A 25095-nucleotide genomic window follows, 5' to 3' on the forward strand; every position below is an offset into this window, starting at 1 on the left:
GAAAGAAGAAGACGACAGCATGTGGATAGGAAGAATAAGAAAAATAATTAAGAAGAGGGGAGGGGAAAAGTGTAAGAGAAGAAGAATAGGAAAAGGCAGTGGAGTGAAGAGCAGAAAAAGACAGGATAAAGAAGAGAAGAAGATGGAAGAAGAGAAGATATGGTAAGAATGAGAAGAAAAAACCGTAAGAATAAAGAGTGGGAATAACAAAATAAAGGTCATAGAGAGGAGGAGAAGGAGAATAAAGGAGGAGGTTGTGGAGTGGGAGGAGGAGGAGGAGGAAGGGTGGGATAGGAGGAGGAGGAGGAGTAGGAAGGGAGGGAAAGGAGGAAAAGGAGGAGGAAGGGAGGGAAAGGAGGAAAAGGAGGAGGAAGAAGAAGATTACTTGAAGTTATCGAATTCATGTGTGTGAATATTAATTTGTAATCGACCTACTTTGACATTTATTGGCCATTTTAATTGGCGTTTATTATATTAATGTTTCAAGAGTGTTTGGTATTGAATATCTTCAGTGAGTTTTTAGTTGTCTACGGTGAAGCTGCAGAATAAGGGTAAGTCCACATCTCTCTTCTTTCAACCTGAAAATGTTATTTTTTCATATTCCATTTTTTTTTATTCATCCCGATAACTTTAATCTCTATATTAAATAAATGAACAAACAAATTCCAAGAAGCAAATACAATATTGTTTTCTAATTTCTAAATTGTGTTCCCTATAGGCTACCCCGTGTATGGACACTCGAGTATATCTAATAGAAAAGTAATAAATGATTGTAAATCATTGTAAATATTGTTAAAAACAAAGATGCATTCATCAGAACTGATAAACTGTTTTATAACTTAAGACCTGACACATCTTTAAAATATTTATAATATAAATTCAAAGTTGAGCTTTCTAAGAAGACAAATCATGTATATGAGCACTAGATTTATAAATATTTTACCATTTGATTCTGAATTAAAAGTCCGAGATGGAATTATTGATACTTGGATTGAGGAGAGGTTTTTTTTCACTGGGAGAGGAATGGTGGTAGTGTCACGTTGATTTGTCTTTTTTTCTCATTTAATTTTGTTTTTCATTCATTTTTAAGCTATCTATGTATATACTCGTTTATTTTTCTAGTTGATCTACTTTTTTCAAGTTTCTGTTTTTTATTTATTTATATAAATACTTCCATCAGCGGGCAAGATGTTTTTTCTTTTGCTGGTGGCGCCTAATAAATTCTACTCATATCTTAGGTTTTCATGATTAGTCAAGTTCTATTCTATGTTATTTCTTAGTTTAAGATATTGTGTTTTTGTTAGACTTGTCTATTTCAAATTTTTGTAATGTATGGATTTTTTGGCAAATAAATTTCAATTTAAAAAAAAATAGTGTATAACACAAACCACATAAATGAATATGAAATAAAAATGAAATAATACAATAAGTCTGAAGGATCTCAGGTAGAAATATTGCTAATGGACTGGTAAAAACATTGTGAGATCTCAACATAACTTTTCCTTTGATAGCTAAAATAAACACTATTAGGACCACTCGCATTTAAAGGAATGCAAGATCTATTGGATATGTGGTCAGGATTAAACCTAGATGTAACAAAGCTAAGTGAAAATGAAGAATTGATGAACTCAATCAAGTCTGTTGAATCCACCTATTTTGACCCAATGATGACAATTGGATGAAATAGAAAAACACTTTATAGATAATCAGATGAGTATAATGCATGAAAATTCAGTTTTAAACAGACAAATTTTATGAATTAATCCAAATATGCTGAGAAATTGTCAAATATCTGAAATTACTGAAAATATTGATAACATGTAATAAATTTATACAAATATTCATTCTAAGATATGTAATTATGCTTAGTAAAATTGGTGCTTACAATAATAATTAAGAGTGAAAATCATATAAATTATATACTTAGGTTATAAGTAAAATACCTGGATTTATGATAAAAATTGAATAGATATGGTATGCTGATGATTTCAAACATATGGGAAACAGCTGCCAATTGAATGAACCAGGCCTGTATTGTTATGATTACTCTCAAAGTAACATAAGCTTCATTTACAATAGAATTTAATAGATATGCTGATGATGTCAGACATATAGGGGTAACAGCCACTACTGGAGCCAGCCTGTTAGATTATGATTACTATCAAAGTAACATAAGCTACATTTACAATAAGTTAGATATGCTGATGATGTCAGACATATATATAGGGGTAACAGTAGCTACACTGTAGCCAGCCTGTTAGATTATGATTACTATCAAAGTAACATAAGCTACATTTACAATAAGTTAGATATGCTGATGATGTCAGACATATATATAGGGGTAACAGCAGCTACACTGTAGCCAGCCTGTTAGGTTTTGATTACTATCTGTAATAAATAAATCACCACTTTCATATAAATAACAAAACTTTTCTCTACTTCTCAAACTTAGAATTATTTTCAACCACATTAGATTCATCATACTTCACTTCGTTAGCCTACATCTTGCCTGTTGCCTCACACATCAACCCGCACAAAAGCATTCTCTACAGTGTGGCCACCACAAACATTACATTCTCTTCTCCTTATAATAGACAGAACATAATACAATAATACAATCATAATAATACATAATCAATACTTGTACATCAATAATCAATAATACATAATTCGAACCTTAATACAAATCCAATTGTAATGCTTAAAAATCCTTATAGATTAAGTTTTTTAGGAGCTTTAAGAACATTCCTATTTCTCAAGTTATATTTTTTTGAATCAATCCTTTTTTCCACAAACTCTCTCTGTTCCATTTCTCTACAAATATTTTCCATCTCCTCACCTTCCCTTTCCCTATCAATTTCATCACACCTTTGACTATCAATTTACCTTTGACTTATCCTTACATTGAAGAGTTTTTTTAAAAACAATTCAAAAGTCTTGACAGCATTTTCAGCTGCCCCATTTGATTCAGGATGATAGGGAGCAATAGTTATATGTTTTACTCCATTATTTCTTAGAAACTCTTTCATTACATCAGAAACTAGAGAAGTACCATTGTCACTTACAATTGTTAGAGGAACACCCCAGTATGAAAAATATTCTCTTGAAACTTTAATTGTACTCTGAGAAGTAATGTTTTGCATGATGGGGCTTTTGGCCATGGCCACTTGTGCAAAATTGATTTTGAAGGATTGCTGTTTTCAGCTTGTAACGAATAAAATTTTGATAAGCAAGCAAAATCGCTAATTGAAAAGAATTTTATAGGTCTTGAGCAAATAGCTGCTCCATTATCGCCAAGTGTGATAGCAACAAATGAAAGATCAGATAATAACGGGTATCATGGCTGAAATTAGAACAGCCAAATAGAAAAGAATTTTTATTTTGCTATTTATTATATTATATAAAGTATTGGAATTTTGAGGTTAGGCTATAATACCTACTGGTCGGCAACCTAATAATCGATCAAGCCGTGTAATTTGAAATCTAGCCAGACACCTTGGCAAATTTTGTTGTAAACAAATAGTATTCAACTAGAGGATTTGGTAAGCACATGGCAACTAGTAAATAAAAATATTAAGGAAGTAGGATATTCAATAGGCGCATGGATACATTTTTGAATTTTGTATGAACCAATCAAATTGCAGTAGTTAATGGGCGGCAATGGCGAGCCGATTCAAATTTATCTATAGATATTTATATAAATGATAAGAATTTATAAGTTATCACTACTCAGTTTATGTATCGGATGTGGTCCAAGTAATTATAAAATGTAATACCTAAGATATAGGTAATAGCTTGGCAGATTGGCATGGACTATTTGATCTTTTTCATGGCGATAACTGAATATTTAAATATATGCAAATTTGTAAGTTGGAAGTATGATTGTAGAAAATAGGGGTAGAACAGAGCCCACTTGCCTGCCAGACGCTGCCATGGAACACCAGTAAATTTCATAGAGCACAAGTCCCTTTTGTTGAATTGTTTGTTTGAATTCGTAATTCGTATAGTTAAATTCGTAAATTAATTTTTATAAGACTTAGTGATGCTATATTAGAGCGTAAGTCATTTAAATATTTATTTATTCCCTTGGAGAAGACGACTTCGGCCACCAGAAATCCAGGACGACTGGAAATTCGGATTGCCACCATCGTCTTGTGAAATTCAGCACATGAGTGATAATTGTCAAAATATATGAATTTAGGGCGCCCTCAGTGCTTCGAGTGAAATGAAACATATAAAAAGCTAGCTCGTCGGAAGGTTAGAAATATCAAATTAATATAAAACTTGCGCAAGTCTTAGAGAGGTACAAAGAAGCACATTTTATTGAATAAGAATTGTATCATATTTATATGCCTGATGCACAGATGAAAGGAGTATTTAAATTTAATATTATAATGTATATATGCTCACTCAATCATTAATTTTATTAGCAAATTATAAAGATATAAATGTAGCTCATGTTCATGGATAAATTGATTTATCTGAGTCCACCAGAGGCCGAACCTTAAGCCCTGAGATATATATACTGAGATCTATACATATTAATATATTTTGAGATTTATAATTTATCAATTGATTATTTTCATTATTTTGGAAAGAAGATATATAGTGAGATTTTTAAATCAACAAGCAGCAGCAAGTTGATATCTGAGCTGCGTAGAATGGATGCATACGTTTAATGATTTAAAAGCACATGGTAACGTTTCGTGCTAAAAAACTAGTGAGCTAATCTGTGATATTTTCTTTTTTGATATATTTGTTCTTATTTTTACTATTTTTTGCTTGTTGCTCTATATATTTCTATATTTATTTATTCATTCATATTTTTCTGTGTAATATGTGTATCAAATTTTTTATGGTGTATCCTTTATTTGTTCCCCTACTTCCATGCATGATCAATCTCATTTTTATTTATCGAGTTATCAGTATTGAAGTATTAAGAAGATTACCATCTGACTATATTCTTCACCTAATAAGTTGGTTTAGACAGTGATATATAGCATTGATAGTCAAATCTTTGGAAATAATACGTTCCAGAGATTTATATAAATTGTCCAAGAGCAGTGGGTTTTCATGAAATTTGACAGGTATGTTCCTTTTTTAATTGTGCGTCGATGTATATACAAGCTTGTATATACAAGCTTGTATATACAAGCAGAAAGGTTTTTGGAAATTTTGCATTTCAAGGATAATATAAAAGGAAAAAGGAGTCTCCTTCATACGCCAATATTAGAGTAAAAATCAGACTATACAATTATTCATCATAAATCAGCTGACAAGTGATTACACAGATGTGTGGAAAATCCAGTCTATTGCTGTATTTCCATAAGGTCTATAGTTTCAATCAGGTGCTTGTGGATGAGAAAACTGCGTAAGGTCTACTGTTCACAAAACTACTAGTTTCTAAAATTTATTAAAGGTATCTATCTTACTGCAGTCATTTTAATTATTGTAGGGTCGTATATGTATACTGGTGCAGCATAAATGATTGTAGAAATTATAAGGTATTTCTATCCGTCCCATCTTTAACCCCATCTGATATGATTCAGCATTCCTGACCAACTCGTTGATAGGTTTAGAAGTGGTGCTAAATTGTTTTATACAGTACTGGAATCCCTTGTACATCTCTATCTCAACAACATCTCACGAGATTGGAGCAGCATGAGTTACGGTAAGGATTGCAGATCTATATGCTGCATTGGCCTCATAATAATATCTTGGAGCAGATACTGGTTTGAGCTCCATATTGAGCTGGTAAGGATACCTAAGTATTATATAACAAGGGTCAAATATTTCAATCACTAGAATATCACGTTATACAATCTGACTTCAGCTAGCTGGGCACAAAATACACCTTTACAATGTTGATAGATGTTTTCTGTGCTATTGTATTATTAGAGATGTCATTGAGATGATCAATTCATTTTACAGTGGCAGCATGATGACGATGCATGTCCTGGCAATTCTCAACTTTCTCTTCATTGTAAGTACAAAATTTGTTATATTGAATAAGAGCTTCTCAGTCCTTCCATAATAAATCCTAATTGGAGAATATATTCTCTTGATGAATAATATATAATTGATCATTTTTTTCAAAAATGAACAGTTAATATTCCATGGAATATAACTGTATCAGCTATCTTCCAAAGGAAGCAGTGACAAGGCACAGAATTGGCAACACTGTTCTCCTATCTTTCTCTACTGCTATTATAGTGCTATGAGAGGTGATAATTGGTCTGTGTGTTATCTGGACACCACCCCTAAATTGTATACTATTTTGTCAGGACTTCCTTTATACTACCAAACCTGAGCCTAGAAAAGAAGGACACCATACTTTGGGCTGGTTTCTGAGCTCGGGATTAAATTGTAGTAAAATGACTAACAATTTTTAAATATTGTATTCCAAAAAACTAGAAAACTGAACACAAAATGAAATAAAGAGGGAATAGCGTGAAGCTATTTTGAATTATCTAGGAATGTTCCATTTCGTCAAGGTAAAACGTTTCCAATTATAGAAATGAGAAAATGAAGATTATTATCATAAACTGCGACTACATTTTGGAAAGTCAATTTTCTGACTCCAGTTGTTCAAAGTCTAGGACTTAGCTGAATCCCGATTTTGGAAACCGCCCCTTGATGGACTTATAGGAATTCCCACGAAGAAAGAATCACTGACCAGCTGTTTTGGAGGGTCACAGTTTAAAATATTGATGCTAACTGCAACGGTCATGTTTTTTGTAGGCGCAGGTCGGTCTGGTATTATAAACCTGATTCTATTTGTTTCAGGTTATTGAAGGATACCGTCCTTACTACAATTTTATTGATGATGGACACCAATCTACCACTGGACAACCTTCAGCATCATCACAATCACCCAATCCTTCAAAGTTTCACAGGTTTTTGGATGATGGACAGCCATCGCCTCCACCACAACGTACACCATCACCACCACAACATACACCATCACCACCACAACGTACACCATCAATACCACAACAACAAACACAAGGACAAAAGAGGCAAGCACCAGAGGAAGCTTCAACCTCACGACGTCCAAAGAGGCAAAGGGGGTGTTACAATGGCTCCAACCTCAAAAATTGGTGAGTAAAATCGAATTGAATTCATGTTGTCATACAAATTAGGGAATATAGCTTATGGTTATCATCTTCTTATAGCCTGAACTGACTGGTATGGATGTGGGAAATATCCTCTCCTAGCAAGGTGTGGTCGTTGATATGTACAGAGTAATATGAAATTCTGGATGTGGAACTCCATACATACAAGCAATGCTAACTGGCACAGAGTGAAACGAATTTCGATAATCAATCAAAATTCATTTCCCTTTTCTTTAACTTGACAAATAAGTTTTGACGTTTAGAAAGAAAGAAGAACAACAACAACAGAGAGAGCATTTATTCATTTTTGCTTATTCATGTGCTGATATATGACTCAGCTAAGTCTGGGTGACAGTGCTTGTATTGGTGGAGGGGAGAAATTATTCTCTCATTGTTTCAGTTGCAGTGAAACCGCCCTGGGGCTAGCATCAACTGACCGATATGTAAATTCTGCCCTACTTATTTTTCATTTGTCAGTTTATTTTTGTGTGAAACTGTGAATTTGTCTAATTGTGAATATGTTACGTAACTTTGTCAAACCCGCTATTGAAGCGGTCCATGTTTAAGGCTACTCAATACACATAATCATTATTTGAAGACAAAGGTCACAAGGTGCATCATATGGGGAACAGATTAATTAAGTGAATATGGAGGATAGGAGACAATCGCCAAGCTGTGTTTTTTTCTTAAATTGTCAAACATCATCACTAAATAATCTCCACTAATCATCATTGCTAATCTTCACAACATAACTCGGTACCGAGGTAATGTGATCGATCAATTAATATTTTCCTGTCATTGAAAATCATGAAAGACTTTATTAAATGATTATGGGCCCATCGTCAATTTAGAATAATTTCATGTTCATGTATATAATATTTTGTGAAACGGTAATTTTTCTTGAATAATGAACTATTTCAGAACATCCATTGTATTTGTTTGAATTTTTCCTGGTTTCATTCCAACATTTTGTAAATTATTTATATATATATTTTTTTTTTTAATTGTTGTCTTAACCAATTTTTTTTAATTTCAAAATCTCTTTTCAAAAAAAAACGACAATGATTTCACAGTGCCACTGCTGCTGGTAAACCCTTTCTGGTTTACTTCTAAATTATTTTTTATCTTCATCCAACTTGGAATGGAATTAGGAAAATTGATGTCATGCATGTATAGGAAATAACATTAGCGTTAATGGTACTATTACTACGAGTTGAATCATCTATAGTTATATTAGTATATATGTTTCAAACAGTTAATCATATAAATGTCACACATGATGATGGGATCGCCAAAGAGACAAATGAGTCGAAGATGGTGAATTACTGGGATGTCAAACAAAAGGTAGATGGGAGATTCAATTCTAATTTAGCCCCTAATGTCAACTTTAATCCTAATTATTTAAGTAAGGACAACTTGATATTTGAACTTGAGACCTTAGTTATTCCACCAAATACTATTTCTGAATGTGACTTAGATACCTTACGGGGGAAGTATAGACTGGTGATAAGTAATCCAGACCCTAAAATATCGAGGATCAATTATACTGAAGAAAATTGTAAGCAAGCTTTGACTAGAATTGATGGATTATTGAAGAGAAAAATGGAATATTTGGTAAAAATTCCTAGTTTGATTAACGTGGACATAATAAAAATTATACATAAATAACTTATATAATAGCCTGTGAGCATTCCAATAAATAAATCTTAACATATGATACTGTAGCATTACATACATTTAATTTTTTACATGAGCTTTGTATACTCTTGATTTTTCATACTTTTTTAGATTTCAATAAATTTTCGAATAACATAATAACCATTGTTTTTTCATTACATAAACCTTCTTTAACATATAATATTTACAATTATCTGAGTAAAATATAATTCAATTCATAATAGTCGAGTGAGCAATCAGCTGATTTGTTCGATAATAACTCAATAAATTGTCGACTGATCTGAGATCGAGTGATTATTAAATCAAAACAAAAGATTCTAACCTCAATTGTACAAGCAATCTTTTTTCTATAATCTGCCAAAAATAAACTAAGCCGATTTATAATTTTATTTCTGCCAAAGCAGCTAAAAAATAAAAGAACCCATTCATCAATCTCCTCCTCTCAGGAAGCAGAACAGACAATGGGCAAGGAGTAGTGATGAAAAGGCACAGACCTTTGCAGATCATCTTGTGAACGTTTTTAAACCAAACAACACAATTGAAGGAGACACTTTAGAAGCAGAGGAGAACATCTTACAGCCAAATCAAGAAATAATGTGTGTCACAGTAGAAGAGGTGAAAAGAGAAATAAGAAATCTGAATAACAAAAAGACCCCTGGATTCGAAATGATAACTGGCTTAGTCCCCAAGCACCTACCAAGAAAGGCAATAGTAAAATTAACACACATTTTGAATGCCTCTTTCAGACTCAAATTTGTACCAGGAATATGGAAAGTAGCAGAAGTTATAATGCTACTCAAGCCAGGTAAAGAGCCACATGAAGTATCATCATATAGTCCAATATCATTGCTACCTGTGCTTGCCAAGTTGTTTGAAAGGATTTTACTGAGTAGGCTAACCCCAATAATTGAGAGACAGCACATAATTCCAAATCACCAATTTGGCTTCAGAGTGAAACACTCAACAATAGACCAAGTGCATAGGATTGTGAATGTAATAGAGAAGAGCCTTGAAGAGAAAAAAGTTTGTTCAGCAGCTTTCCTTGATATAGGGCAAGCTTTTGATAAAGTGTGGCATGAAGGTCTTCTTTTCAAACTGAAAAAAGTGCTACCAAAGCAATTTACAGATATATTAAAATCCTATCTGACTGACAGATACTTTAGAGTCAGGCATGAAAATTCATATTCTGATTTGAAGGAAATAAAAGCAGGAGTTCCTCAAGGAAGTGTTCTAGGACCATTTCTCTACCTACTCTATACCAGCGATATTCCCAGCCTTGATGAGAATAATACAGCAACATTTGTAGACAATACAGCCATATTATCAGTAGACAGGAATATTCATATTGCAACAGAAAAACTACAGAGATCCATCAACAAAACTCAAGATTGGACTAGAAAGTGGAGGATGAAACTAAATGAAGCAAAGTCGATTCACATCAACTTCACCAATAAGAAGGACCTGCCCATACCAATAACAATTAACAACCAAGTTGTACCATATGCCAATGATGCCAAGTATCTAGGTATGACCTTGGACGCAAAGCTTTGCTGGAAGGCCCATGTCAAGAAGAAGAGAGAGGAACTTGGAATCAAATATAAGAAGCTGTATTGGCTGATCGGTAAAAACTCCAACTTACAAATCCAAAACAAAGTACTTTTGTACAAACAGATACTAAAGCCAGTATGGACATATGGTATACAACTTTGGGGGTGTACCAAAGACAGCAACATCAATGTAATACAATGGTTCCAGAACAAGGTGCTGAGGAACATTGTGGATGCTCCTTGGTATGTCAGGAACAGCGATCTTCATAGAGACCTGCACGTCGACCTGGTGTCCACCGAGATCCAGAGGCATGCGGAGAGGCACGAGGGGCGACTGCACCAACACGACAACGTTGAGGCGATCCAGCTGCTAGACAATGGAGGGTTGGTGCGGAGGCTCAAAAGGAGGAAACCGTATGAGCTAGTGTAGTGCTTGTTCAATTAGTGTCCAGTGAAAAAGCAGAGCAGTGATTGAGTGAATCTAGCTTCTATAGTACAGCCATAAGTGTACATATTAATTCTTCTTCTTCTCTAAGTACCGTCTCCATTTCGGAGGTTGGCAATCATCATGGCGATTTTTACCTTGTTCACAGCCGCTCTAAATAGGTCATTGGTTGTGCAATTAAACGCTTCCCTCAGGTTTCTCAACCAAGACATTCTCCTGCGTCCCACCGAGCGCTTACCAACTATTTTACCTTGGATTATGAGGTGCAGAATCATGTACTTGGGTCCTCTCATAATGTGTCCAAGGTAAGTCAACTTTCGTATTTTAATGTCACGCACAATATCTAGTTGCTTACCCATTCTTCTGAGAACTTCTACGTTCGTGACTCTATCTGTCCACGATATATGGAGTATCCACCGGTAGCTCCACATTTCAAATGCTTGAAGTCTGGTCTCACATTCCCTATTTAGTGTCCATGCTTCCAACCCATACAAGAGAACAGGGAACACATAGCACCTCAAGAGACGGGTCCTAACCTCAATAGACAAGTCACGAGCCGACAGAAGTGTTCTCATTTTTACAAAGGCAGCTCTGGCCTTTTCAATTCTCATTTTTATTTCTGGCATGTGACTTGCATTGCAGCTGACGCGGGTTCCCAGATAGTTATATGCCTCTACCCGTTCTATCATATCCTGTCCAGCAAAAAGGTGCTCTTGTTGAATTTCATGCTTTGTAATGACCATATACTTTGTTTTTTTGGCATTTAATGTGAGCCCATATTCCTCACTTGTCCTTATCAAATTGCTTAGCATTCTTTGCAGGTCTTCTATGCTTTCAGCCAGGAGTACAGTGTCATCTGCATAGCGGATGTTGTTGATATGGGTACCATTGATGACAATGCCCGCTGCTTCTTCTTCAAGAGCTTTTGCTATGATATTTTCCGAGTATAAATTGAACAAGAGTGGGGAGAGTACACATCCTTGACGGACTCCACGCTTTATTGCAAGTTCTCGACTAGTTTTTGATTGGACTCGAACTTCTGCTGTTTGATGGAAGTATAAATTTTTGATTATCTGAATGTCCCTAGTATCAATGCATGCTTCTTCCAAAATCTCCATCAAATTAATTAAACAACCAATATCAGTGAGAATATCTAATGAGATATTCGCTGTTAACATTTTCAAGTACCTAGTATGTTAGGGTAGAAAAAATTAGCTTATAAGTCTACAGACTAGATAGCTTTAGTATTGTACAATAAATAAGAAAAAAAAATGTCTGTCAAAGAATTCTCATTACTGCATAATTATAAGTTTGCATGGTTCTCTTATCGCTTTATAGATAATATGACTACTCCTTATCATAAAAAAGATTTGATTTTATTAGAGTGATACCTTGACTAGGCTATCTGCTCTTTAAATTCCACAATTCTGTTAAATATTAATTGTTTCTTCAAAATTATTTTATGTTGTCAAAGCACATCGTCATAATATTCAATTCCAATCTACACATTTTGGGAACCTGCTAACTTGCTTCAATTAAATTTGGGACTCGGTCATACTATGAAACTAAATTTTGAGCTCAATAAGAAAAACAACCAAAGTTCGGCACTCACCATTTCAACAATATATAAAATTGGACTCCTCAGAAACACTCACATGCACTTCCATAAAACTCACTATACTTGAACTCACATGCACAAATAATTTCCTGATTCTACTCCTACTAACTCTACAGAATTTGGTTTCCTATTCAACTAGATAAAAATTACTAATAACTAAAAACATAACAATTTGTCCCTCTGGATGGGAAATGGGCCCATTTAGGGGACTGAGGCTCGCACACCTTTACATGTTTTCCCAGTTACGTCTCGATTCGAACTGTGACCCTTTCACTGAAAATTATTCCCCCTCCTCGAACATTGAGCATAACTTCCAGTGGAAAACCCAAAGCTACAGAAAGGTCAATGCTCGTACAACTTTCAAATACAGTGGCTTTTTCGACATAAGATTGAAACTGCATTTGAAAAATGCACGAAAATTGCTTCAATTTCGACAACTAAGCAACAAGTTAGCAAATTCAAACAAGACAGAGTCAATTTTCACACTGAAAATGCAGGGTTCAACATACAGTTGGAATCAAAGTTCATTTCAGTTCAAAAACCTGGAAAATAATATAAGATACACAAAAACAACTACAATAATACCCACTCAATATTCACACTATTACAAATGTAAAAGAACGTAGACCTCCCTGTAGAGAGCTGAAGATAGTGAGATATGGGAAGGGGAGGAGGAGTCTAAGAACTTAGATCATTGACCTCTCTATAGAGAGAGATTGATTGATTGATTGATTGATTATATGCCTTTATTAGGGCGGAATTAGGACTCCTGGTCCTCTCTGCCACACAACCCTTTACAAAAGAAGACAAATTTACATAAGAACAGAAAAAAAATAGATTACATATTATGTAATAAGATTACATAAGTGTGCCTGCACTTTTTAAAGATGATAAAGAAGATAATTTTGAATAAAATTTAGAATTTAGAAATGGGCCGACACATCTAGAAAATACCTGAGTCTATACCTAATTCATGCAGGTGAACGGGCTAGAGTCAAGAAAACTCCAATTAATCTTGCCATGCCTGATTTAATAGGTTTATACTATAGAATAACACTACAATTTGAAATAATTGAAAAATACAAACAGCTTCAATAAACATTGGCAACTAAAATCGAACAACAGAAACAACAATTTCATGTTACTTTGTTGACATTCTTCATCTGATTCGGGGGCGCATTACTATCCCCGTTTAGATAGCAATACGTCACAAAACCAAACAATATCAGTCATAAAATAAATTAATTTCAACATGAAATTACTCAAGAAAGAAAAGCCCATTGAACCCAAATTTCGTCGATAGTAACCCATATAACCCATTTCATAATAATTTTGAATCCCCACTTTTTATTGACATTCTCGAATGAACCTTTGTTTCACTACACTGCACTTTCGTTGGTCTGTACGTTGCTTTATCATCGGGGTTACAGTACCTTGTTTTTGGCGGTGAACTTTTACCGGTTGAATTTGGCTTGACGGCGACGTCCTCTTACGTCCCTAGACCTGTCGTCTGAACGGGTGTCTTGAAGCGGTGTTACATAAAGTTGCGGAACCAAAGGGGTGGTAGTACAAGAAGTTGGTTTGGGGACACACATGAACCGCTGTAAATAAATGTATTACAGCATTAATTTCTAACTCTTCCTACAATTCATCAAAAGCTAAAACAGGAGTTTATTCTGTTATTCAATTTAGATTTTATCTTGACGTTCTGATTTCATTCTCAAAATTTAACAGATTTAAAACAAATTTACTTGCCAGAGTGTCATTAATATACAATGCAACATTTTTGAAAACACCCGTAATAAATTAATATAATGCTTTTAGAAAATGAATACTTCATTAATTATGATGTTAACTTTTATATAAATTGATATAATACTCTTAGAAAAGGAATAATTCAGATTGAAATGATGCTAACTTATAATTATGATATTTTTCGTTTGGTTTGCGAAATCAAATATAATTTATCATATAGTAGCTCGGCTAGTATTGTTGGAAACTTGTGCGCTAGCCAACATTTATTTTATTTATTATTTATGAACTTTAGGACGCAATCCAAGTGTAAATAACGGGCATTCGCCCAAAACTGCTCAGAACCTTAATTAAAAATGAACATTCCAGAGTTTATGATTTGATTTACCTACAAATACAAGTCCAAAAACGAGTATCAACTAGAATTATGAATTTATCACCAAATAAAACAAGACACTTTATAACACAATAAAAGAAAAAAATATTGAAAATTTCACTTTAAGGTAAAAATAATGTTTGCCTTATAAGATTCATCTTGTAGATAGTTTTTACCTTTGATTAAATAAAATTAGTAAACACATAGAAAATAAGTTAAATTGTATTAAAAATTGAACATTCATTAACATTAATTTCCTGGGAGAGAAAAACTTTCTTCTTCGTCTATTAAGATTTCTATCATAAAAAATTTACTAAATCATTTGAAAGCCTTAATGACATAAGAAAACAGAGTCTGAAAAATATAAATTATAAAATGTCATAAACTCAATATGAACATAATCTTAAAAATTTCATTCCAATTTAAAGGCTATCTTCCTGACTTTCAGCAATACTCTACAATAATATATCTCCAGAAACAATAACTCAAATGTAACGTAACTGAAAACTTTCTATACTTCTTTAGAAAAAATTTATAAGTATCTTTCTTCCATCACTAATAAAATCGAAAGGATTATTCTCAATCAATATTATTAACTTGAAAATTAACAGGCTTTGTTGATAAAATACTCTTTGATTGAAGTTTCAATTAATTAAATTCCCTAAATTATATTTTAACCTTATTTTACGTACCTTAGCGGTTATTTGAAGAAGCAATTATTCGTACATGAAGAAGAAACACAATTAAACCTTTCAGGACATGGCACTACTAGAAAATTTAAACTTTAATAAAAATAAAACTAGCTCCTACATTAACTAATTATATAAAATTGTAAACTTGCCCAAAAAGGGCGAAACATAATGACTACATCTTTACTCTCTTAGTGCTCCTAGCAAAGTGTCCTCCGAAACGTAATCTGGTCTCTCGACTGGGGAATCCCCAGTACTGTATTAAGAAACAGGTCTCCTATTGGGCGGAGGGAATCAATTTGACCAATTGTCGCGTGGCTTCTAGAGCCCTTGGACCAAAAATAGTAACTGCAAAATCGGTAGTTTGATATAATTTCAATGCTTGCTGTTTTCCAACTTATCGCACTCTATGTCGCGACACGAAGGCTAAGCTTTAGAGATAATTCCATAATCTACATTCCTCGACGACTCGGAGCCACAATTTTTAAATATCTATCATGGGAAACTCGAAGTCATGGCCGTTCATAATAGAGAGAGAAAATAATTTATTTCGCTAACTCACTTACAATAATGGCTCTAGTCTATTGCATATTAAATTTAATATTATAACTTGGGAAAAGGCCTGAATTAAAAAGAGTGCTCGGCACACTCCCACTCCTTACGGTGTGAAACACACAAAAAGAAATCTAATCAGGATATGTTACCATAGAGGCATTCTGTATGATTTGGAGAGTCGAATTTCTGGATTGATAGTAGGATCCAATTTGAAGCGGGCCCTCTTCAAAGAAATCTCTTTAATCATTCCGAAATTCAGCAAAATGTATAAGTAATTGAGATTTGTGGCAAGAGTCTTTAAAACTGTGGCAAGAGTCAGGACAAAACAATATGGACATGTCCACTTTTTTAGTAGGCACTAAAGACGGACCGAGTATAATAATCTTGAATACTTCAATCACTTTATTGAGTCCCTGGTTATTTTCTTGGCAAAATCTAACAAGGGAAAACGTTTAAAATACATCATAGTTTTAATTGGTTCTATGTTACTCTGCTGTTGTAAAATATGAAGTAGGTTGATTATAGTAGTAAAGGATGAAACCTTTTCACTCTGCTGAATGTATTGAAATCTAACTATCATTACTATAGAGTTGAGAGTGCAACATTTTTTTAACAATATAAAGCAATTCAGTAGGCAATACTATTCTACATAGGCTACAATTCAAAGATAACAATGATTGAAACAGCATTATTGGATCAACGCGAGAGCTATATGACACAAGCGCGATTTTGCATTCCACAATCATGAGAAAAACACTTTTCATTATAATATTCCAGTAGGAAACCTTTTACCACAGAACGCTAGTCAAAACAAAACTATGATATCGGGTGCCAGGCTTTAATCGACAATAATAATTCTGTATTTCGCTTCTCACTAGAGTACGTGACATTTTCTCTAAACACTGGAAGCATACTTTTCATCGCATGATTTAATAATATGAAATTCAGCTCTAACATAGCATTAATGGACTGCTACTGCTTGCCTTCTGATTATCAACATTATTGAATTTACCAACACATTGATAGACTACTATTGCACTATTACTGATTTACAAGTGCACTGACATTTCCAACCTTACTGGAGCCTCACATAATTATTCCTCAACTGTAAACTTCATATTATTTAACTAGATCTCAAAACATCCCAACTTATTCACATGGAAAACTTGATTGCAATTTTACTATTCATCATTAAAAAATTTATCATTTCATTAAAGATTTTCCTATTTTTTTTTATTTATTAATTCTTTTTGACTACTTATCTCTAAAGGGTCCTACTACTGTTAATTACCTCAATTTAATTTTTCCAACAAAAATTCTATTTCCTTTTTGACACGAATTTTCCTACATATTTCTACTTTCATATCCCCAATTAAATCTTTAATCAACCTTTCATCTCTCAACTACTGAATAATTTTAAACTCATGCTTAACTCAAGAGATTTTCCCTTTTCATTTCAAATTCAACTAGAAGAATTTCACTGTTGATTTTATTTTAATTTAACCCGTTCATTAGTGTTCCAATATTTATTTCTACTTTCACTGATAACCATTTTAACATTACCTAGGTACTCGAAAAGGTTTCTTTGTTATTTTATTTGTATACCTTAACTAATCACTTTAAATATTCATTGTCTAAAACTTTCAATTTTTGTTACCATACCAAATTTCTAAGCAACTTTAAACTCAATAATCCCCCTTTTTTACCAATTATTACTTGTGTTTTTGCGGCTGACTTTCCTACCAAACATTAACGCACCTTTTGACTGGGCTACCCTAAACTGCATCACGCTGATTGTTTTCCTTACAATCACTACGAAGACTCACTAAATATTCTAGATTTCGGTTCACGTTATTCTACTGACGAGCCCCATAACTCTCGAATGAACCAGACCGTTTACTAGATACAAAAAAAAAATCTTAGCTCACACCATCTTCGGTGCCTTTCGCTAAAATTATACAATTCCACCGTACAAATTTGCAAGGTTAGTCACAGCTAGATTCCTTGATTTGTTACATGGACAACTTTCGGGCAGTGCTCCGTTCTCTCTGGACACGGACCTATACTCGCGCCGATTACCTAAATTCAACAACAACACACATAGGTAGGACATCCCCGTGTCCTCCTCTAAATCTTGAGTCTCAACTAAACAAAAAAAATTCCCCACAGCCTACAGGAAACGTCACCAACACAACGGATATTTACACTATCACTACGCATGCCTACCGCAAAAATCACACCTAAAAAAAAATATCTCCAATAATAAAACTGATTCACCTTTTCGAGAATAGACATTACTGATGAAGGGACTTAACAACCTCATCCCAATCAACTTATTTTTATACAAATTCCCAAGGATTTGATCATTGTTTCAACTTTAATCTACAATATCTAATTATTTAGTTTAAACATCTCAAGGCCAAAACTACTCATCAACTTTTCAAAACTACATATCAACAATAACTAATAAAACAGTTTCCTATTTATTCTCTGATTACCTTCGATCTACCTAAACTTATCAAAAAAAAAATCCTATTTTCCTCAAACATTCTCCCATAATAATTTCCGAATTTTCCTAATTTACTCGGGTTGACCTTTAAAATCTCAATATTCACTTTCACTACTACTATATAATGATATTCAACTACCAGACGTGAGACCAGAATACGTACGTTGACATTACAATAATTTCTATCATCATTCACGGAATTACAGAATGCAAAAAATTTATTCAGCACTTAGAATCAGTTGTTTTTCACCTATGCTAGTTTCTTCTACTAATTTTTATTCTACCGTTAAACCTTTAATTTGTCAATAATCAATTTCAATATGAAGTTTTAGAATACTTTCAACTTAAGCATCAATGATACTTGACTTTATCCTTAAGCACTTCAAAAAATTATCATTTTTAATGGATTTACTGAACTTAATAACTTCCCTATTTCATCTACAATTATTTAAACTTCAGAAAAATTAGAGTAGCAACTATAAATTATTCAATCAACTCCAAACCCAAAAATATTGACAGTTGACACGTTCACAGAATGAATTATTAAGTATCGACTCAGAAAAATTGATCTAGTATTATTAGAGTAAGTTATGAAAAATTTAATTTTTTAGAAAATTTAAATTCCAGAGATTTAAATATCTCTAGACAGCAGAGTCGGCGCAGTTGTGTGCCTTTCGCTAAACATTCAGCAGCAGTGGCGCAGTAGTTTGCCTGCACTTTTTAAAGATGATAAAGAAGATAATTTTTAATAAAATTTAGAATTTAGAAATCAAATCAAATCAAATCAAATTTTTTATTCTCACAGTTTACAAATAATACAGTACAGTTACAGTACATTTATATATACCCTTACGTTATGAGAGACTCACATGTAGGCAAAAGCCTGTGTTTGTGAGGGCCTGGCGTAATTCGCAGAATTTAAAATTGATAAACTAAATTATGAAAATTGATATATTAAACTAAATTGAGAAAAATACAGATTGAAAAAAAATATATGAGTAAATGTTGATATTATAGGCAGAAAAACAAATAATTGGCTGCAGAAACAGCCAGTTATAATTAATGACTAAAAGTTAGTAAAACTAAAAGGTAGATACACTATAGCAATGCAATTAAATACTAAGTTATAAAGAATTTTCCAAACTTAGAATGAAAGATGGTGATGACGATGGACAATCCAATCAAAAACATGTAATACTATAACAGTAAACTACACTGGCTACAAAAAAATAAAATATAATAATAATAAGCACTGTGGGACTTGGATTTCGAAGGACCACAGACAAGATCACCTAGTTCCACATTCCCTACCTATATACAGAGAGAAGCACGCGTTCAGACTCCTCCTGGTCACTTACAATTAACCACTTCTCAACAAGTCGCTTATACTGGCCTGATCTGTAATTTTGAAAAGTTTTAAGATAGTCAGGTATGTTTCTAAGTATTATGTGTGACAGGTACTGAATATAGTTGTTGAATATGTTTTATTTAATCTTGGAGTCTGTATATTGTTTATATGTGATGCTCTGGTGGGGTATCTATGATCTATTGTATTGTTGAAAATTTGGTTATGGTGAGAGTGCATGTAAATCAAGGCAGATCTCACAAATAGCTGCCTTACATTAACACTTTAAAGTCCTCATATAATCCTTAGTGGAACATCTGGGACCTCTCTGCAATGCGACCCTCAAGATAGAATTTTGAGAAACTTTTAAAGGCTCAAGAACAGTTTTATAGCATCCCCCCCACGCAATTATTCCCCACTGTAACATTGATTGTACATATGCAAAATAGACATTCCTAAGTTCCTGTACATTAAGTATATTCTTAAGCCCATGAAACAGAAATATTGTTTTACGAATTTTGCTTTTAATGTATGAAATGTGAGAGGACCAATTCATTCTGTCATCAAATATTACCCCAAGATATTTATATGTGCCTACTTTTTCAATAGATGGACAGTTGCAAAAACCCCCCTGTTGAATATTGCAACAATGTAATACAATACTATTTGAGCCATCATCTGTCCTATTCCTCAATTTTAAGTCCATAAACTTTGTTTTATTAACATTAAGGGTCATTATATTTTTATCCAACCAATCTTTTAGTTTCTCAAGGTCACTACGAGCCTTATTGTAAACCTCTTCAACATTTCTACCCGACAGCAACAATGCAGTATCGTCAGCAAACATGTACAGGCTACCTTGTAATCTTACTCTCGACAGATCATTTATGTACAACAAAAATAGGAGAGGCCCCAATGTGCTTCCTTGAACTACTCCATACCTGATTGTTTCCAGGCTACTATACACATCATCAATTTGGATAAACTGTTTCCTATTGCTCAGGTATGACTTCAACCAATCATGAGACTCACCGCAAATTCCATATGAATACAACTTCCTCAGCAAAATTGTCCTATCAACCGTGTCAAATGCCTTAGCAAGGTCCATGAAAATTAGTAAGCTTCGCTGGTTACATTCAAAGTTCATATTGATCTCCTCATTCAACCTAAAAAAGGCATCCGACACATTCCTATCCGTTCTAAACCCAAACTGTCTATCTGACAAAATTGCCTCCTCCATTAAGAATTTGGTAAGCTGGTTTTTGACTATTTTTTCCAATATTTTTGAAAATACACTGAGCAAAGAGATTGGTCTGAAGTTGCCCAATTCAGATTTATTACCTCCCTTGTATAGTGGGAAAACCTTAGCCACTTTAAAAACATCAGGAAAAACACCAGTACTAAGACTTAAATTGAAAATGTGTCTCAAGGAACAATGAATAGACTAATATTATTCTTCAGGAAATTAGCTGATATATTATCATGTCCTGGAGCTGATCCACCCCTCAGTTCATTTGCAATCTGTGTTATATCGTCATCGGTTACAGGCTGTAGGATGAATTGAGAATTACATACATAGTTCTGATCAAAATCATCTATTGGATCGCCTATTCTTTCTCTGATTTTATCTGCCAGAACACCTCCAATTGAAGAAAAATATTTATTAATTTTATCAGCAACTGCCTCTCTTATGTCTGTTGTTCCGCTAATATCTAAATCATTCAAGAAACCTTCAAAAGGAAATGAATCTTTTGTATTTATCCTGCCTGCTATTTCATTAACTGTTTGCCAGAAAAATTTCGGATCCTTACTTTCATTTATCCTACTTCGGTAATAATCTTTTTTGGCTGTCCTTATCAAAGTATGTAACTCATTTCTAAAGTCCTTAAATTTTCTTTGCAATTGAACATCAGTAGGTTGCCTTCTTAACTGTTTTCCTAATTTATCTCTCTCTCTTATCAAACGAACCAAATCTTGAGTTATCCAAGGCTTGAGTCGCTTACTTTTCGCATTAGGCTTTTTTAATATTTTTTTCGAATTATCTATGGCGTTCGCAATGATATCAAGAAAGCTGCTCGCGGACTGATTAACATCATGAACATTAGTTACACACTCCCAACTTTGCCTTTCCAATTCAGCTATTAAACATTGTTTATTAATGAAAAAATTTACCTTGTCCTGAATTAACTTTGTCTGCTCATTTGTGATAATCGCAATTGCAATTCCGAAATGGTCAGTTATATCAACCCGAGAATACCGTATGGATAGGCCTAAAGCCATTACTTGACTGTTTGATAAATATGTGATCAAGACACGTGCTACTAACTGTAATTGTGGATACTCTAGTGGGCTTATCAATGCAGGACATAAATCCAGCATCATACAATATGTCAAGGTAGAGTTCTGATTTGGCGTCCCTCTGTAATATGTCTATATTTATATCTCCTATAAAAATGATGGACTTAGATGTATTATTCAGTTGAGCAAAATAAAGTTTCAGTTCGTCAATAAATGTATAAACGTATGATTCATGAGTTCTATAGGCCGCGATTATATTATAAGGTTTATTGTGGTATTTAAAATTCAAATCAATTGCTATGACTCCTCCTATTTCTACATCACGGCCTACCGCCGCAAGAGACTTCTTCGCATAAATAAGAACACCATCATTTCGGTTGACCTTCTTCTGTGTCCTTATCACATCATAACCATCCAAGTTTTGTCCTATATCATCCTCACTTAGCCAAGTTTCTGTTAAAATTATAAGATCGAAACTCTCTTTTAAGCTACTCATTCCTACCATTAAATCATCAAAATCATTGTTGTAGCTTCTAATATTAACATGAAAAATTCTTAGATTGTCATCACCACCTTGAAAAAAATTATTGAAATTAGAGAAACTATCATATTCCTGACAAACAACATTATCAAGATTATCTAGTTCTCTTTCGTTCCTAATCATAAGTATACTACTCCTATCTGTATAATAGATAACAAAACTAATATAACTATATGAATAATGTAAAACTACTTTGAAAAAATATATGAAATTTAATAAACAACAAGAGAAACAAAACAAAATAGAAGCAACTAAGCTGTGCTGCCCTATGAAATAATACCGTTTACAGCTCATTTAGAAAAGAATTAAACGCTTGTTTACGAGCTCGGTTCAGATGGAATGGAATGCCACTGTAACGATAAGAATATCAGTCATGATTATTTTAGAGCTCACTATTCTCCCTCTAATCCAACAGCTGCTATCAATCTACAGAGATAGAAATGAAATATCCAACAATGAGCACCTCTATCTATCATCGACTCAAGCAATAAGTATAACGGTGTATCCTCCCACCTGATTGCCTTCAGTAGTACAGTTTATTATCAGCTGCAGTGAATAAATTATATTCATATTATTATTAGGCTAACATGAATATTGATTGCGAAATTTACAGTAAATAAAAGAAAGGATAAGCATGGTACATAACGGACAAAAAATAAAAGAAATTGCTCGACTAGATCTTACAATATACTATAAAGAAAAAGAGATGTGAGTTCATTCGCGTGTTACTATAGTCTTTTTACTATTATATATATAAAATGCTGTGTATACGGCATTAAAAAAGCATACCTACAACAAAATAAAAACATTCCACTCCGTAAACTAATGACAAATTTGAAATATGAACTAAATCATCTATAAGACGTCTTTTTCTATTTGTCAGATTCAAACACACTTAGATCTTGTTCGGTTTTTATGGAGACCACCTTGCTAGTTTCGGTCGCTCTCAATTTGATTACCCCTGATCGGTCGACCCACACATAGCGAAGTTTTTTTTGTGTCCTGACTTTCCTTGCCGCCGCAAACAATTTACGACGTCCCGGAGATAATGATTGATCTATGAATATTGGGCTTTTGTCTCCAGGAAACCCAATATTTTGCGCCGCCAAATTACGCTTCTCCTTGCGCTTTTTTAAAAGTTCATCTGCATCCTTCCTCCGCACAAATTTTACAATAATACCCGCCGAACGCTGGTTACCGAATTTTTTCAAGCGATGCGCAACGCTTATTGCATCAGCACTGAAGTTCAATCCCAGCTCCTTACACACGTCCAAGACCAACCCCTCCACGTTCTCACCCCGAGACTCGGGAATACCGAAAATCTCAAGCGTGTTTCGCCGCGAGTATTGCTCCTGGTCATCGACACGAGCATCCAAGTCAATTACCTTATTTTTCAAGAGCTCATTTTCCGTTCGCAGTTGTTGAATGACTTCATTTTGTGTTCTAATAAGATCGTCCTGTGTACGCAAAACATTGCCAAACTCAGTTAACTTATCCTTACACTCCCTCACTGATGCCGAAAGTTCATTGTAAATCCTGTCTTGACCAGCCAGTATGTCGTCCTTGAACTTCGCGAGAATCTTATTCAAAGAATCAACAGTCAGTTCAGAAACAGACAAACTATTCATCACATTATCAGTCACCCTAACTGGAGTTGAAAAATCGCTTGCACGAGCTAAACGAAAATCCTTCTCGCAATCCACACATGACCAAGGTTTTTTACCCAGCAACTCAATCTCAGTAGCTGTTAAATCCACACACTTTCCGTGAAAAAGAGTAGCGCATCTATTACACTCTATTTTATCCTTCTCCGCCCTAACTACTGTTTGCTGGCACTTCCCGCACACCGACATTGTGATAAATATACTTTTAAGATCCCACAAATAGGTATATAATTGAAATTCCTGTATCTACACACAATAAACCGTTGTTTTCGAAATCACTCTTTGGTTATGCAGCACAGTCAGAAGGCTCCTATCTCACTTTCACTGTTTCATCCGTATTTCTAATCGAAACGATAAGAAGCGACTGTTTCGTTCGGCTGCTGCCGCCAGACTGAAATAGGCCGACACATCTAGAAAATACCTGAGTCTATACCTAATTCATGCAGGTGAACGGGCTAGAGTCAAGAAAACTCCAATTAATCTTGCCATGCCTGATTTAATAGGTTTATACTATAGAATAACACTACAATTTGAAATAATTGAAAAATACAAACGCTTCAATAAACATTGGCAACTAAAATCGAACACAGAAACAACAATTTCATGTTACTTTGTTGACATTCTTCATCTGATTCGGGGGCGCATTACTATCCCCGTTTAGATAGCAATACGTCACAAAACCAAACAATATCAGTCATAAAATAAATTAATTTCAACATGAAATTACTCAAGAAAGAAAAGCCCATTGAACCCAAATTTCGTCGATAGTAACCCATATAACCCATTTCATAATAATTTTGAATCCCCACTTTTTATTGACATTCTCGAATGAACCTTTGTTTCACTACACTGCACTTTCGTTGGTCTGTACGTTGCTTTATCATCGGGGTTACAGTACCTTGTTTTTGGCGGTGAACTTTTACCGATTGAATTTGGCTTGACGGCGACGTCCTCTTACGTCCCT

The 25095-nt window shown here is 34.0% G+C and overlaps 1 protein-coding gene across 1 annotated transcript in view; it reads left to right on the forward strand.

The window, feature by feature from the left end:
• The first annotated feature begins 434 nt into the window (after nucleotides 1-434).
• LOC111050946 overlaps nucleotides 435-25095 on the forward strand; it is a 133727-nt gene continuing 109066 nt past the window's right edge. Inside the window, exons 1-3 of the mRNA XM_039440781.1 lie at nucleotides 435-551; nucleotides 5932-5983; nucleotides 6787-7100. Coding sequence (XP_039296715.1) covers nucleotides 5952-5983; nucleotides 6787-7100 — 346 coding nt within the window. The 5' untranslated portion in view covers nucleotides 435-551; nucleotides 5932-5951. The remainder of the gene's footprint in view (nucleotides 552-5931; nucleotides 5984-6786; nucleotides 7101-25095) is intronic.

This window comes from Nilaparvata lugens, chromosome 14, assembly GCF_014356525.2.
Source record: "Nilaparvata lugens isolate BPH chromosome 14, ASM1435652v1, whole genome shotgun sequence".
In the NCBI taxonomy this organism is placed as follows: Eukaryota; Metazoa; Arthropoda; class Insecta; order Hemiptera; family Delphacidae; genus Nilaparvata; species Nilaparvata lugens.